Below are 18,012 nucleotides of genomic sequence, written 5' to 3' on the forward strand. Positions count from 1 at the left end.
GCCCAGACACGACAACCTATACTCTATGTCGTTATATGCAGCACTCTATTGTAAATAACCTCTAAGTGTGACCTTGACCTTTGAGGTAGGGACACGGGTTTTGCACGCGACACGTCGTCTTGGTATGTGGAACACATTTGGCAAGTTATTTTAAAATCTGTCCATACAAGGGAAAGTTACAGCCCGGACACGACAACCTATACTCTATGTCCTTATATGCAGCACTCCATTGTAAATAAACACTAAGTGTGACCTTGACCTTTGAGGTAGGGACACGGGTCTTGCACACGACACGTTGTCTTGGTATGTGGAGCACATGTGGCAAGTTATTTTAAAATCTGTCCATACAAGAGAAAGTTACAGCCCGGACACGACAACCTATACTCTATGTCCTTATATGCAGCACTCCATTGTGAATAAACACTAAGTGTGACCTTGACATTTGAGGTAGGGACACGGGTCTTGCACGCGACACGTTGTCTTGGTATGTGGAACACATGTGGCAAGTTATTTTTTAAAATCTGTCCATACAAGGGAAAGTTACGGCCCGGACACGACAACCTGTACTCTATGTCCTTATATGCAGCACTCCATTGTGAATAAACACTAAGTGTGACCTTGACCTTTGAGGTAGGGACACGGGTCTTGCACGCGACACGTCGTCTTGGTATGTGGTACACATGTGGCAAGTTATTTTAAAATCTGTCCATACAAGAGAAAGTTACAGCCCGGACACGACAACCTATACTCTATGTCCTTATATGCAGCACTCCATTGTGAATAAACACTAAGTGTGACCTTGACCTTTGAGGTAGGGACACGGGTCTTGCACGCGACACGTTGTCTTGGTATGTGGAACACATGTGGCAAGTTATTTTAAAATCTGTCCATACAAGGGAAAGTTACAGAGCCGGACGGACGGACGGACCGACGGACGGACGGACAGTGCGATTTTAATATGCCCACCTTCGGGGGCATAAAAATAGAAACTATCAGTGTTGAGGTCATCATAGATAAGTCAACATGGTTAACCTCTGGGGTCTACCGGCCACCAAGCATGAAGGACAATGTGTGTTTTGAGAACGTGTACAAATCAGTGGATAAATTAAGTATACACTACGACACTACGACAATTTAGGAGACACAGCTACAACTGTCTAATTCGTTTAGTCAGAACATAATTGTATATTTATATTCAATAATATTTTAATATATTATCATACCACATTTAAATTATGAAAGAGATAGTTAGTTAAAACTAAATTGTAGCACGTTATCATAATATATATTTTAGTTGTAAACAATGCTTTCAATTTTATGTAAGTGTTCGACAATTTTCCCTTCTTTGAAATTGAATCAGCTGGTGTCTAGTCCCTTTTCACTTAAACAATGTTAGAGAAACTTAATGTTCAGTCATTTTTTTAAATCACAAATCATTCACTTTCAAAATCTATACAGATGGAAAGTAAGGCAAAATGGTCTAAGATGGTATAACCAGGCATTGATACACTGTCATGTCTTAATAATAAAAGAAAAAGGCATGTAACACTGAGTTATCACTTTTGAATTGGTGTAGGTTGGCCATAGTGAATGCTATTTAAATGTACTATAATAGTTCGCATATGATGATACATATGAAGTGTTTGTCGATGTGTTATTGTGAACTGAAAAGTCCTCTTCTTTCTTTACTAATGAAGTCAGCTCAAATGTTGAACAGGATCCGTACATGCATCAGCAACACTCTTTAAATGAACCTCTGATTACTATATTGAGGCTTCACAATACTTGCCTACTAGTACATTAAATAAGCAGTCAGAGCACGCAAAGCCATATTTGACAGCAGAAGTCAAAGACAATTATTCAAGTACACACACACTTGATAGAGCTTTGATTAAACAGGGAAGTGATGAAAAAAACTCAACTTTATGGCCTCATTAATAAAATGCAACACGTCAACGGTCATTTCAGATAAATCCATTATAAGTAGTACATTTAGCCAAATTTAGTGAGTTCTCACTGTAAAAGCAAATCAAGAGACACTCTGGAGCGACTGAGGCAACATGACTGGTTATCGAACCTGACTAAGACATTTTGTGCATACATATTCTGACCAAATTTGGTGATGAATTGTCAAAGGATTCTAAAATTATTGATCGGCCAAGAACGATTTTAGGTAATATCTATAGTAAACAGCGAGTGACTCAAGCAATATGGCTGGTTATTAAGCTTGTCAGAGAAATTATGCTAATACACATTCTAACCAAATTTGGTGATGATTTATACAAAGGCATTTAAAGTGTAGAAATCACAAAAGTTAAAAAAGTGTCGGTTATTGACAGCCTCCAAAGTTTTATCAGTCCCCCCAAAAAATTGTCGGTCATTATACAATTTAAACTTTGCCACTGACCCACAATAAAAATCGTGATTGGTTTATTTTGCAGCCATGTATTATTTTCTCGGACCCTAGCGGTATCAGTTTTTTTTAGTTATAGCATAGCATGTTCCACAAGATGAGACTTGGAATTGTCATTTAAAACCTGCCAATGCTTATCACAAACGTTGTGATTAAGTTTTTTAAGCTTCAAAATAATTGCAGGATATACAACAGTAACTTTATAATGTACTGCAAAGAAGGCCAGATGTTGCGTAATGTTTGACTAGTGCGGTACCCATTCTGACATCTACACCCTACCGAATACATCGGGATAGTAAACAAATTATAGTAATTTGACAATATAATTGCGTGCCCGCTGACTTACTATATACTTAATCTCACGCATTTCAATTAAATCAAGTTCACAAAAATAAATACTATGGTTTTATGAATCAATCAGTAAAACCATTGGTTCGTATATTAGTCGTGTCTGACCTAATGTTAGTCGCAGCGGAATCTGTGTTAGTATATAATATACTATATAACACATAAGAATCGTAACCGGATGTCAACGTAAACATCATGGCGTTGTCTGCTTGTGCTGGTAGCAAATTTAATGAAAATTTTGCACACATAAAAGACAATCTCGGAATCAAATAAAATTTCCAGGGGGGGGGGGGGGGGGGGCATGCCTCATAAAACTCTAAAATATTTCCTCACTCTAAGTCAATATAGTTATTTACCACTGGTTGTTGTTTTATTAAAATTCATTGCGTAATTCAGAAGTTACGATATGGACAATGATAAGTAACACAGTTATGGTCCTCATACAATGCACTTTCTTTCGTTGTACTTTACGATTGTATGAATTTATTATAAATTTTACATCCAGTTGTTTTAAAGTTATGCTCTGGACAATAAAAAAGTTACAAAGGGCAATTACTAGTGTTGGGAACCGGTTCCAATTTTACTTTCGATAATCGGTTCCACTCACGCAACCGATTCGATATCGATAATACAATCGTATTTTTAAATACTAGATAGAACCTGAATTGTAGTTTTATTAATGTACAGAATTAAACTTTAATCATTATATGCATATACGTTATGTCTATGATTGAAGTTATTAAGTGCTGTTGTATATAAAAAAAGTTCATTTTCTTGCTCATTGTGGCTTTCATCAGCCATTTTGTTGAAGATAACTTCTGAACACTTACTACTTATTATTATTTTTTCGATGATCGATTATAACAACATACAATCAATTGTCGCCGATTTCAGGCCCAAACAATCGATTTTCGATTATAATCGATCATTGGAACAACACTAGAAACTAGAGATTGCTTTTTGAAAAAGCGCTTGTCTCCCCTTTGTGTGGTCGTAGCTGAAAAAAATACATGATGGACATGAAATTTGTAATTTTGGACTGGAGACTAACCAACAGTGAATTTTGCTTTATTCACCCGTATTAAATAGTGAACATCTACTGCATAAGATCAGTGATCTATAAATATTAAGACTTAATGTGATAGATGGATGTAAGTAAGTACCAGTTTTGTTTTATCTCAATCTGGAGTATGCAGTCATCTGTACCAAATGTGATATCATTAGTATTACAGATTTTGCGCTCAACTTTAACGAGTACATAGTTTAAATGGTGCCATATAGTATATGTACATGTTTAAATTATATGAGGACCATAACTGTGTTACTTATCATTGTCCATATCGTAACTTCTGAATTACGCAATGAATTTTAATAAACAATTATATATATATATATATATATACTGAGGAAGAGAAGAAAGTGGTGTTGATTAATCTTGGAAAATGTAAACGAAGTTTGTATTGTATGAAGTTCCTGGGAGCAAGCGTTATTCAATTATTGATCGGAAACCATTTTTCAGCTCAAAGTCATCGTGACCTTGACCTTGACACAAAATCAATAGGGGTCATCTACATGACCAACTTGCATACCAGTTATGAAGAACCTGCAAAGATCAGACTCTTTACAATTACAGGTCATGATAATTATTTACAGTATGAAATTATTATAATTATAATCATCATATTAAACTGAGTTGTGTTTGTCGAAGAAATGTTGAATACATGTATAATTATGTTGAATTACATGAGAAAAGTATGATAGTGATAGTGTGATTGTATGTTGCTTAATATGTAACTTAGTATATGTGTTTTTGTAATACTTTTTGTGTGAAGGCCATGCTGGAAATAAGTAGTATGTCTGTAATGATTGTACACTTAGTATGTAACCTTCGTTAAATAAAGTTGTTGGAACCAAAGGATCTTTAGTTATTGAGCGGAAACCGTTTCTTCACCTCAAGGTCACGGCGACCTTGACCTTTGACCTAGTGATCACAAAATCAATAGGGGTCATTTACTAGTCATGACCAACTAGCATACTAAGTATGAAGTTCCTGGGTCCAAGCGTTCTATAGTTATTGGGCGGAAACGAAGTGTGACGTACAGACTGACGGACGGACTGACGGACTGACGGACAGGGCAAAAACAATATGTATCCCCATGAATGGGGGAGACATAATTACTCTGTAAAAGTTAAAAAAGAGTTATAGTTCTTGCACACAGCACTTTCAGTCTTGACCATTGTATGAAGTTTAATAAAAATTCATTTAGTAGTTTTCTAGTTATGTTCCAGACAAGAAAAAAGTAACAAAGAGCAATTATAATGGGCAACACGTAATTAAAGCTGCACTCTCACAGATTGAACGTCTTCAAAACTTTTTTGTTGTCTTGGAATGCACATTTCTTTACATAAACATATGGAAACCAGTGATATAAGACTAGTGACAAATTCTAAGATCGCAGTTTTTAATATATACGTTCAAAAATTGAAGTTTTTCGGCATAAAACATCAACTTTCGAAAGAAAATATGAAAATCTGTAATCTGATTCTTTGTCAGCAGTCTTATATATCTGGTTCTCAGACATCTACGCAAAAGTTATTGGCTCATTCTAAGACAATTTTTTAAAAGGTGTCAAAACGATTCATCTGTAAGAGTGCAGCTTTAACACTTAACAGTTACCGCCTTGATACGAACATCTTGCATATACATGCACGCTACTAGAAATGCCATTGAATTTGATTTCATTTCCAAAAGCCACTTGCACATGTAGAGAGTATTGTTCACAATCTTTTTGTTTTCTCTTTCGAAATAATGCACACATTATTTTTTGTGGTTATGTTATTTTAAGCAATTGCTTTAAAGAAGACATTGGTTGCTTAGAAAGGCAGTGGTTGCTAAGGAAGTCACTGGTTGCTTTTGATGCAAATAGTTACTAACCACTACATGAGGCTACATATCAAATATCAATTGTCTTGGCCATGCAGTTTCCGAGAAGATTTTAAAGATTTATATATTGATATATATATACAGAAAACCTAGAAACCAGGGGGCGTGGCCAGCTTTGACCCAAGAGGCATTATTTGAACACTTTTGGTGAAAGGCAACTAACATGAGGCTACATACCAAAATAAATGGTCTTGGCCATGCAGATTCAGAGAAAATATTTTCTAAATATTACCATATATATATATATGTAAGCTACAAGTATATAGAAGACCTGGGACCCCAACAGGACGGGTCAGCATTGATTCAAGGATATTAAGGTCATATATATATATATGGAATAAAGCAGCCATGTAGTGGTCCTAAACCAAGCTTGCTTTACAGAATTATTGCCCAGTGGTCTCCGGTTTTCTATTTATATATATATTATATTTATATATATAAATAAATAGAAAACCGGAGACCACTGGGCAATAATTTGAGCAAGCTTGGTTTAGGACCACTACATGGCTGCTTTATTCCAAATATCAAGGGAATGGGCCGGATGGTTTCAAACGATAAGAACTTTGTGCTCAGGTGAGCTAAAAATCACAGTGGTCTGATGCTGTCTGTTTGTATCAGGACAACTTTTCAAATTTGGCGAATTTATGGCGACAACGATATTTTTATAAAATATTTTCTTAAAATAATATTGTGTATGTAAAAATATATCTGTACCTCTGGTTTGAGATAAATGCAAAACAACATACCCATTTTGTTCACGCCATATCCGGTCTCACACTGTGACACTTTTTGGCAATCTCCGACACTTTCTTCTCTCCAGTACCCTGGTTTACACTCACATATCGTGTCGTGAAACCGCGTACACGCCTCAGCCACTTCACCCGTTGTTCGATCATTTTCTGTACATTCAGTACACCTTCCACAATAAAGCTCTCGATTATAGTGCTTTATAAACCTTCCATCTGGACAGTCCTGACATTGTGAGTTGCCACCGTCATGACTACAATGCTTAATCCAGAAAGTGCCAGGACGACACAATTTACAATGGATGGTTTCACTGCTAAATTCTACTGGATAATGAGTGTCATTAAACTGTGCTAGGATATCTGTTGTGGATACAGCCAGCACAAACACACAAGCCACATGCATCTTACATCCCATTTTGGTAAAGTAGAGTTCCTGAAAAATAAAACGCATATCCTTAATTTAAATGATACACTGACAAAACTAATTGACATTAAATTAGTTTATTTCTAAGCTTATAATATGGATACAGCACACATGATGATGGGTCATCTCATTTTGGATATGGATTATTCCTGAAATACAGAACACATATCTTTAAATGAAAATAATACTTGGACAAAACTAATTTATCATTGTCAATTACATACTGGGCTAAAACTGTGTCAAATCATTTCTCAACACCCTTGCTCTATTGCTCTTCTGATTTAATATCAATCAATGTCATGATTCTTGTTTACTAGAAAATGTTCAATTTCATAATTTCGAATTTGACTTTTTTACAAAATGGATGCAGTTTGTTATATAAAATAGATAAAACACTCGGCAGAACCTCAGCTAAAAATTAAGAAAAAGAGATGTAAAGTAACCAAGTCAGAATTTCAGAACTTTATTACATGTTACATGTATGTTTAATTCAGTTCTTTTTGATGTATAAAGGGAGAAAACAAGCAAATCTACAATCACTAAATTGACAAGGTTATCTTTCTTGGTCTTATTAAGATATAATCTCTGACCAGTCACTCGATTGATATTTTTGGTGGGAACAGATGGATGATTCAATGTATATACATCTTATTTGAGAGATCTGTAAATTTAGAGTTGGAGTGAAAATTAATTGAAGTTTATTCAGTCAGTTCTAAAATCTAGTATTTTTAGTTTTACTTTGCTCATATTGTTTGATAAGAAGAGTAATGGTAATAATTACATTTTGAGCAGAAATATTTAAGTAAGTTTGGCATTTTATAGTTGAGATATTTCTAAAGTCAAGATGGTGATTTAACCCTGTAAATTTATATTATACGTAATAATAAAATAATAATAAACACACTGATTTAGATCCTTGGCATCAGTTGTATTTTAATATATCATTTGGTCTACATGTAATCAATCCATTGATTGTGAGAGACAAAGCCTGTCATTATGGGTCTATCGACAGTTTGGCCTACAGCTGGGGAGTTTATAATTAAATAATGATTTATTTACTAATACATGAAATATTACTGATAATGAATAGTTGTGTTTTAATTTTTTCCACAGTTTTTTTAACATAAAGCTCTTTTCAAAGTACAGATGGAATATTTATCATTTAACTTTCAATTTATTTATTCAAAGCTCAGTAATATATCATCATTGAATATGTACAATAGTTTCTGTGTTATTACTTTTCCTGTTGTTTAGCTTTCTAGAAAGAAGCTGGCCTAAAAATGTAAGGAGTGTAACATTTCGTATAAGGCCTAAAAAAATATGTCTGTTTCGGGTAACCCGACCCTACCTATAAAAATGCGCAGACCCTAACTATTTTTTTCCGTTTCTGAGCAAAAAAAATGCAGATTTTAATCAGAATTATTGTTTATATGATAAAACAAAGTCAGGCAATGATAGAAATGTAGGAAAGACTGCCATGTGCAAGAAAACACTCTGAACTTACGACAGATTAAAAAAAAATAATGAAAAACAATCCCTACCTTCCCTACCTAGAAATTTTGGGAAGGTTACCCTAAACAAACAATTATATTTTTTGGCCTAAAATGAACCACTGTGTTGGCAAACAGTTTACACATGTACTAAATAAGAACATTACCTGGAAGCCTTTGTCATGGAGTAACAATCATGAGTGAAGATAGTAAATGGTTAATGACCACATAGATAACAGTCTTGTACCGGTATTTCGCGATTGTTTTGCAAGTTAATAAAACCTCTTTTTCAGAAGCATTACAGTATTGTTGGTAAATGATAAATTTAAAATGAAAAGTCACAGGGAAATGAGTTTTCAATCTGCTGTAGATAGTTTAAACCATATATTTGCCTATAAATGTTATTAAAAACGTTTGAATTTAAAACAACTTAATTACTAAATAAATAATAAAAATTCATACAGTGATAGATAATCAATGAATAGCATTGTTGCTAAAAGAGGCAAACTGATAACCCAGTTCTATAAGTTCTATAATTTAATTAATTTAAAACTATGTGACTTAATGTAGTTCCTTAAATGTTACACTTCTGACCAAAAACTATTTCCAGGATAAATTGCAGTAAAAGGCTGGAACATATGTGGGCAGATTCCTGAGCATGGAAACTGTTTCTTTTGGGCTATTTCTGACCAGCAGGGCAACAGTCATACTTACAGTAAGCTAAGAACATATCAGGGATGTTCCTAAGGTAATACTTGTATAAGTGCCACCAAAGTAATTGAAAATGCATATACATATAATATATACTACGGTATGCAGTAAAAGGTATAAGTGTTACTAGTAAAGTTTTAACAACCTAATAGTGCAGGCAGACATCCCAGACCTCAGAGAATGTAGTGACCCTAACTCAGTATATAAGCCTTAGGGTGTCTGCCAGAACTAACCTGTCAAAAGGTGAATATTTGTCATAGTCGTATAAACAAAACAAAAATGCTCAATATGTATCCCTTTTTCATATAAGTTGGAAATTAAAAGATTATTAAATTGAAATCCACATCACTACTTAATTGATAAAAAAGAACTGTTTAATTGATAGAATAATTGCTTACTATGTTGCAATGTCAAAATTCGATTTGTACCAGACGATGGTGTGGTTGTTATTTTCACATCATGCAGAAAGAAAAAGTATCTTTACGTTGCCAAGGTGAAATTATTCAAGGCAAGAGTAGATGTGAACTAAATTTAATACTTAAATTATTATATCATTCATCATACATGATAGAAGGACAGATATTTTACGTATCTTAATATGACTTTCTAATAAACAGGTATAGAAGGTGGATGGCTCAGATATTCAGCTTAGATTTATGCAAGGAGGTACCTCCATGGATATATTATACACCTGGCCAAAATCAGATGATATATCATGGAAATTCCCAGATGATATATTGGAAACTATCACTGCCAATAGTTATGCCTGGTCGTGGGATAACATTGTAATTTCATACAACGAACTTGAATATGGATTAATATTGTAATTTGATAAAAACTTGAATATCATCAGGAGTGTAACAATGGGGAACAGTTTTATCTACCTGGTAGTTATTAATACTAAATACCATTAGTTTAAAGAACATTGAGCGTACTGTTGTAGTGTTTTACTGTTATTTCAAATGTGTTTTACAATTTTTACAAGTTGAGCAATTAGAAGTAAAAATAGACTTTTTGTATGGTTTTGAAAACAAATCTCAAAAAAATGTAAAATATCGCAATGAGTCAGTGTTAAATTTGTTTTATAACGTTTCACTGGATATCAATCACTTTTTAATTGCATTTTTTCTATGCATACTTAGAAATTTTAAGTGAACTCTAGATATGCAGTGTTCGAAATTCGCGGTAGCCCGATAGTCCGAGGCTACCAAATTTCAGCTGGGGCTAACGATTTTCCACAGAAACTAGCCCGACCGGGCTATCGTTTTTTCCTTATGTGAGTTAAAAAAGACCATGCCAATTAAATGCGTAACACATCGTTTTTTTGTTGTTGTTTTTTCGCCATGCCTTATTATTTAAGAATGCGTCCTTTAAGGCGACTGGAGCGACTAAGTCGCCTTGACAACGGCGAAGTCGGATTCACCGGAATTTATGATGATCAAAAAGCTAAATGCTCTGCGATTCAGGGCTCAAGCCATGTGCTGAATGTTTGTTTATTTAATCAATGAATATAAACACATGTAAAAATTAATAATGCCCGAAGTGACAAGTAATTATCGATCAGTTTTTAACCAGTAACTGTGTCTGTTAGCAGCAGTCAAACTCTATGACGTCAATAACTCCGCCCATTATGTAAATTAACGGATGGCATCGGCAGTTTTCGACAACTACGATGGCTATGAAAATCAACAATGCCAAAATAGAAATACCAACATTGATATTTTATTTATTTTGTTTAAATATATTTTATTTATTAGCTAAAATAAAAAGAAAGATATTTAAGTTTCTAATGCGAACAGAAATAAATCATTCTACAAGCATCGTCTTAAATGCGCAGGAAACAGGTGCCCATTTACTTCCTGACAAATTTAATCAAAGTGAAAGGAGAACTGTTGTGATCTGGGAACCAGTCACGTTATTTATTTATGATAACCAGTCTAATAGAAGCTGATGTGGGGAACCAGCTAGCAGGAAACAGACAGACTTTGACTGACCACGACTGAGACCTGACGGACTTATTACTTCTGACGATCATCTTATATCCATCATCATCCTATACGTAGATTCGACGCTAGTGCTCATCTTTATCAGGTATGTTTGTATGGATATTAGTTATTATGTCGGGATCACAATAATGGCGCTGCGACTTAAACTGGTACATTTTACCTGCGTTTAAATTGTTGCCAAAAAGTCTCAATTTTGTGGTTGGCAGCCATCTTGAAAATTTGTGTTTCAAGATTTTCATATCATTATATTGCAATTATTTCTCAATGACATGTTGAGAATACATTGGATGTATGTTATATTTATGAATTGCAATTGATTTGGACCAACTGTTGATATTTTGGTCCGTTATTTCAGGATTTAATATTCTGATACTTTTCACTTTGAAATTTTTCGGGACAGGCTTCCGTTGTATTTTCAAATTGTAATATTGCAATAACTGCTCAGTGTTATGTTGAAAATACATTGGATTAATGAATTGTGTATAACATGCAATTGAAATAGACCAATTATTGGCCTTTTTATATCATACTTTATAATTTGAAATTTGGAAATTTGCCGGGAGATTTTCCGTTGAATATTTCTATTTCATCTAATTTGTTTGCACTAAAAATTGTTTACTGACATATTGTTGATGCATGTCTTGTAGAATTAGTGCGTATTTCATGCATATTACATTCCGACGTTAACCGGAAGTGACGTTTCGTTGACCGGAAGTGGCTTGTTCATCGCCATAAGTTGGGGAATATTCAGCTCTCCTATACCTGAGGGCGCCAGTTGCTGACTTTTGACGGTGAAGTAAGTTAAAGTTTAAACTAAACATCACATCCAAATTGTTGGATATTGGATGTCTGACAAATTACAAACAATTGTCAGTGAATACTAATCGGTGTCAAATAAAATAACTGTCACTAAATACTACTTGGTGTCAAAAAGGATTCAAGTTGGGACATAATCATTGTCAATAACTACTTATCTGTGTAAACAAACCAACAGGTGTCCAATACAGTTATTGTTTAAGTAAATTTCCAGTGTTGGAATAGATATTCTAAATTATTGATAATTCTATATAATTAAAATTTTAAAATATTGAATTACCAATTACTTGGTCATTGCATTGTGTAAACTGGGGAGAAAGACATTTGCATTGTGCTTGTTATATCTACCAATTATTTGGTAATTATGACCGTTTGAGACGAAACATAACAGTCTAGCAGTACAAGAATATTTTTCAAGGAGAAGTGGACTGTTCCTAAGTTCTTAGGAAACACGTAGGTATTTTGAAATTGTGACATAACTATAATATATATTTTGAGATCAACTGAATTATATTGTAATTATTAAGAAATTAAAACTATAAAAAAGTGTTCAGTTGTACAATCCATTAATTATTTCCAAAATATTGGAACTGGATTAATAAAAAGTTACTGAGGTATTGATCTTCTTCTGGGAATAAAAACTTATTCCAAGAACTTGGATTTGATTCTTAAAATCAGCATCTGATTTAAGTTTGTTAAACCGGTACAAGTTTATTGTTAAAATAAATTCCAATACAATTTGGAGGGGAAAATAAGTAAAATGGCAGAAAGCATAGAAAAAGTTGACTTAAATAATGCGGATTCGGATGAATTGCGTATGTTGCCAGGCATTGGCCCAAAAATAGCATTAAAGATATTAGCAATAAGAGGGGAATGCGGAGTGGTAACAAAATATGACATTAAGGCAATATCTGGTTTGAGGGTAACCCAAGAATTTTGGGATAAAGTGTATTTTGGAGAGACAGGAAAGGGCTTGTGTAATCAAGCGATAGAGAGTGATGAGGAGGAAGAGGTAGAGGAAAAGTCAGGGGAGGGTGCTTTGCAAGCGCAACGCGTAGCGATGGAGAGAATTACCAATGCTATTGGTACCGCAAATTTACAGGGCCCTCCAGAGCAAAGTAGGGTCATTGAAAAAGATATTACAGATACCTTCCCAAAAGCTCAATTAAATGAACATTCAGGAAATATGGGGGCCACATTACCTCAGACATTTGAACATTATTCCATGGCAAACCAGAACTTGTTACCACCAATGCAACTACCGAACCAATCCCATATGTCAATGCAGCCACCTACTACATACCAACCTCAGCCACCAATGCAAATACCGAACCAATCCCATATGTGAATGCAGCCACCTACTACATACCAATCTCAGCCACCAATGCAAACATCGAATCCCTATCAATCTTATCCACCAATGCAATCAACCCTTCCATATCAAATGGGTGCATTCCCAAACATGCAACCACCTCGGATGTATCAATATCCTATGCACCCATACATGATGCACCCCCAATTGCAACAGGGTGGGGGAATGAACGGCATGTTTCCAGGTTATATGGGGTATCAACCAGGGCATCAAGGTATACCACATACCAGTTTTGATAGGGAGGGTTTGAAAACCGAGCAAATTACTCCTACTCATACTCCAAGTAACTTTCAGGGAAGGGGGTTACCATTTGGAGAAATGGCAAATAAATATCCAAACCCGATTCCGGGTAGGTTCAAAGAGGATAATGGGGGAAGTGTTCCAAAATTTACTCTTGGACGGGAGTTGTCCCAATTTGATGATTTTGGGGGGCCAGGGGCGAAACAAAAAGGGCCCGGTGCCACAAAGACTATTTTCAGGGAGGAGGAGGTAGAGAAAAAATCTCTAGGGCGGGAGTCCCAGTTTGATGATTTGGGTGGGTATGGATTTAGACAAAGGGGACCTAGACCCACAAAAAGAAAGGAAGAAAGTGATAAGGGGTTCCAACATTTGCCCAAGAACATATCCTTTGATGGAAATAGCAGTTGGCAAGCATTTTATACAAAATTCACAAAGTATATGATAAGGGGAAAATGGACAGATGAAGAGAAGTTGGATTATCTCTGTCTGAGTCTCACGGGCAAAGCAAGTGAGTTCTACACTATTCATACCAAGAATAGTGAGTTACCATTCAGATGATGGTAGAGAAATTATCAAGTAGGTTCGGTTATAAAGAATTAACTGACACAGCTATGGTAACTTTCTCTAGTGCAGAACAGATGGAAGAAGAACCATTAGATGATTGGACAGATAGAGTCCTGACACTGGCGGGTATGGCATTTCGGGAACTTCCCGAACAATACATGACAAAACAGTCCATACTGCGTTTTTGTTTAGGCGCCCAAGATCAAATATCTGGGGAAAGCGTAATAAGGCATAGGCAGGTGACTATTGCACAAGCATTAGACAAAATGAAGTGGGCAATGCACACTCGTAGCCTAATGTATCGAAAACCTAAAACAGTTAAAAAAGTATCAGAAGAAAAAAAAATAGCGGAAATTTCTCGTACATCCCGAAGCGAAATGCTTGAGAATCGGGTGTCCAGATTGGAAGAAAAAATGGACAAGCTCATAGGTAAGATTGATCAAATTTTAGACACAAAACAATCTACCAGGCGATCTGAATCAATGTCACCAAACAGAAGTCCAGTGCGATGTTATCATTGCAATCAAAAGGGAGGTAAGAGATGTTTTGAATGCGGAAAATCAGGACATTTTCAATCTGATTGTCCTGAAAAGCAACAGGTTAAGGTAAAAACAAAAAATGAAAAGAAAGTAAACTTTGTCGAGAGTGATTTAAACGACAGCGGGTCGGAGTAGAAGGCCAAACTACGACCCATGAGATTCATAGTGGCCAAAAGCCTGTACCAACTATTTTTATTGGACAAGTTCGTTCTGATTCCATGTTCAGAATTCCAATTTCAGTTCAGGGAGTAAACATTGAGGCAGTAATAGATACTGCTGCTGAGGTCACTTTGCTTTCTGATCATATGTTTTAAAAATTAACTGGTAATATTCCGATTTTGCAGAAGGTCATTATGAACACGGCGGGTAGAGATCTGAAAATGCAGGGAGCAGTTATAGGTCCAGTTAAGATAGGGTTAGGTGATAATGAATTTGATGAAAAAATTTATGTAGCACCAATAGAAGATGATATGTTGCTGGGTTTAGATTTCATGAAAAAACATCAAGTCTTGATAAATATTCCATTGTCCTACATTTTAGTAAGTGGTCAAAAGATCCAAATGAAGGAGCATTTTGAAAAAGAGGTTGCTATAGTTAAAGTAACAGTTAAAAAGAATACTGTCATACCACCACAAACAATTGTCAATGTTAAGTGTAATGTAAAGGGATCTTTAAATACATTTAATATTGAACCAATAAATCATGAAATATTACTTATTCCTGAGACCATTTATTCAAATGTCAAACAGGTAAAATTGGCGGTGGTAAATCTTACAGATAGTCATGTGAAATTGAAGAAAAATGTTCATATAGGTAGTGCTGAGGAAGTTCAGGTGCTGCCAAAAATACCTGAAGAAATTTCGGGTCAGCATATATTCCAAGTTAATTTGGATTCAAGTAAAGATCTAAGTAAAAAACACTTGCCTGAACATTTGCAGGATTTATTTAATAGATCAAAAGTAGAATTAAAAGAGGGGGAGCAACAACAATTACTCAAATTACTTATTCAGTTTCAAGATGTGTTTGCGCAATCAGAGTATGATCTTGGTAATTTTACGGAAATTGAACATTCTATTAATACAGGAAATGCACCCGCGGTAAGACAAAAAATGAGGCGAACACCGGTCTCATTTGCTAATGAGGAGGAAGAACATTTAAGGAAAATGGAAAACATAGGGGTTATACAACCCTCAATTTCCGAGTGGTGTTCAGCACCAGTTCTGATTCGGAAAAGAGATGGTAATGTCAGATGGTGCATTGATTATAGGGGCCTGAATGCTGTCACAGTTAAGGATGTCTATCCATTACCGCTATTGGAAGACTGTATAGACATGCTTGCTGGACAGAAATTCTTTAGTAAACTGGATGCAAATTCGGCTTATTGGCAAATAAGGGTTAAGGAAGAAGATAGGAAAAAGACAGCTTTCATTACCAAATTTGGTACCTATGAATTCTTACGAATGCCATTTGGGTTATGTAATGCGCCATCAACATTTTCTAGAGCGCTGAATCTGGTTCTGCGGGGCCTGAACTGGAAAACACTCTTGTCATTTTTGGATGACATCATGCCAATGGGGGAAACCTTTTCCAAACATTTGGAGGTCTTGCGCGAAGTATTTGTAAGGTTCCGTACTTACCAGTTAAAACTGAAACCTAACAAATGTGTACTTTATCAACCAAAGGTAGAATTTCTGGGTAGGTGGGTTGGACCTGAAGGATTACAAGTAACGGAAGAAAATATCAGGATTTTACTTGAATGGCCTGATTTAAAGAACACGAAAGATGTGGAAAGATTTCTAGGGTTAGTAAATTATCATCGAATGTTCATAAAGGAATTTGCACACAAAGCAAAACCATTATATGAGCTTACAGGAAAAAATGTATTTTGTTGGGAGAAAAAACATCAAGATGCGTTTGATAATTTGAAAACCGCTTTGACGGTTGCTCCAGTTTTGGGTTTACCCAATCAATCTGACTCATTTGTGTAAGATACTGATGCTAGTTGCCATTGGTGGGGTCCTTAACCAAATACAACAGGGGGAAGAACGTGAAATTGCGTATGCCTCTTTTGCTATGACTAAGGAACAGCAGCGTTATTGTACAACTAGACAAGAACTGTTGGCTGTTATACGAATGACAAGACATTTCAGACACTATCTGTTAGGGCGTAGATTCACTCTAAGAACAGATCATAATAGTCTTACTTGGCTTTTGCGATTCAAAGAAACTCAAGGGCAAATTGCCCGTTGGTTAGAGGAATTGAGTTACTATGATATGGAAATTGTTCATAGACCAGGCAACAAACACGGAAATGCGGATGCATTGTCAAGAATGCCAAGGGAGGAAATGTGTGACCATTACAGGTTGGGATCCAAGCTTGGGGAACTACCCTGTAATGGTTGTCCCTATTGTCAAAAACTAGAAAAGACCTGGGGAACTTTTGTTGAAGAGGTTGATGAAGCTGTACCGTTATCTAAAGTACAAGAGATCAAATTGACCCCAACCAAATTGTGGGATCTGAAAGCTGAAGTTGTTAAACAAGAACAAATAAAAGATAACGATTTAAAAGTTCTGAGATTATGGTTGGTGGAAAAATCAGCACCAACAGAGGGTGCTATTTTCTTAATGAACTGCCAATCCAAGTACTTTTGGATAAATCGGGACACATTTATTTTATCTGACGAAATCATATGGCGCGTTAACCCCAAAACTGGGGATAGACAGTTGGTTATCCCAGATACTTTAAAAACTGATGTAATGCAGCTCAATCATGACATACCATTGGCATGCCATCAAGGTGAAACTCGAACCCTAGAGAAAATTAAATTGAAATATTTCTGGTTTCACTTAAAAATAGATGTACTAGAGTATGTGAAAACTTGTCCAGAATGTAGTCAATGCAAAAAACCAAACACAAAAGCTAAGTGTGAATTAACAAGCTTCCACTCAGGAAGCCCAATGGAACGAGTACATGTTGATTTTTTGGGGCCTCCATGTCTTAATGGTTGTAGACCAATTCACAAAATGGGTAGACTGCGTACCTGACAAATCACAATCAGCAGAAGACACAGCCAATGCGTTGGTAAATATTTTCAGTAGGTTGGGATTACCTTTGGAGATTTTCACTGATCGGGGAACAAACTTTGAAAGTCAATTGTTCATTGAGTTATGTAAATTACTCAAAATACACAAAACAAGAACAACTGCCTATAGGCCCTCGGGTAATGGACAGGTGGAACGTTATAACAGAACCTTGATGGATGCTGTGAGATGTTTTGTTTCCAATCAACAAAATGACTGGGATCAGTTCTTACCTCAGATTGCGGGAGCACTAAGGGCTTCCATCTGTAGAAGTACAGGATACACTCCCAATAAGATGATGTTTGGAAGAGAAGTGTT

General features: G+C 35.5%; 1 protein-coding gene across 2 annotated transcripts in view; it reads right to left on the bottom strand.

Moving 5' to 3' along the window:
* LOC128231892 (tumor necrosis factor receptor superfamily member 5-like) overlaps positions 1 to 18,012 on the bottom strand; it is a 64,852-nt gene that overhangs the window by 39,688 nt on the left and 7,152 nt on the right. For both annotated transcript variants that reach the window (XM_052945145.1, XM_052945144.1), the window contains exon 2: positions 6,452 to 6,884. In XM_052945145.1, coding sequence (XP_052801105.1) covers positions 6,452 to 6,866 — 415 coding nt within the window. In that variant the 5' untranslated portion in view covers positions 6,867 to 6,884. The remainder of the gene's footprint in view (positions 1 to 6,451; positions 6,885 to 18,012) is intronic.

Source organism: Mya arenaria, chromosome 4 (assembly GCF_026914265.1).
Source record: "Mya arenaria isolate MELC-2E11 chromosome 4, ASM2691426v1".
Lineage (NCBI taxonomy): Eukaryota > Metazoa > Mollusca > Bivalvia > Myida > Myidae > Mya > Mya arenaria.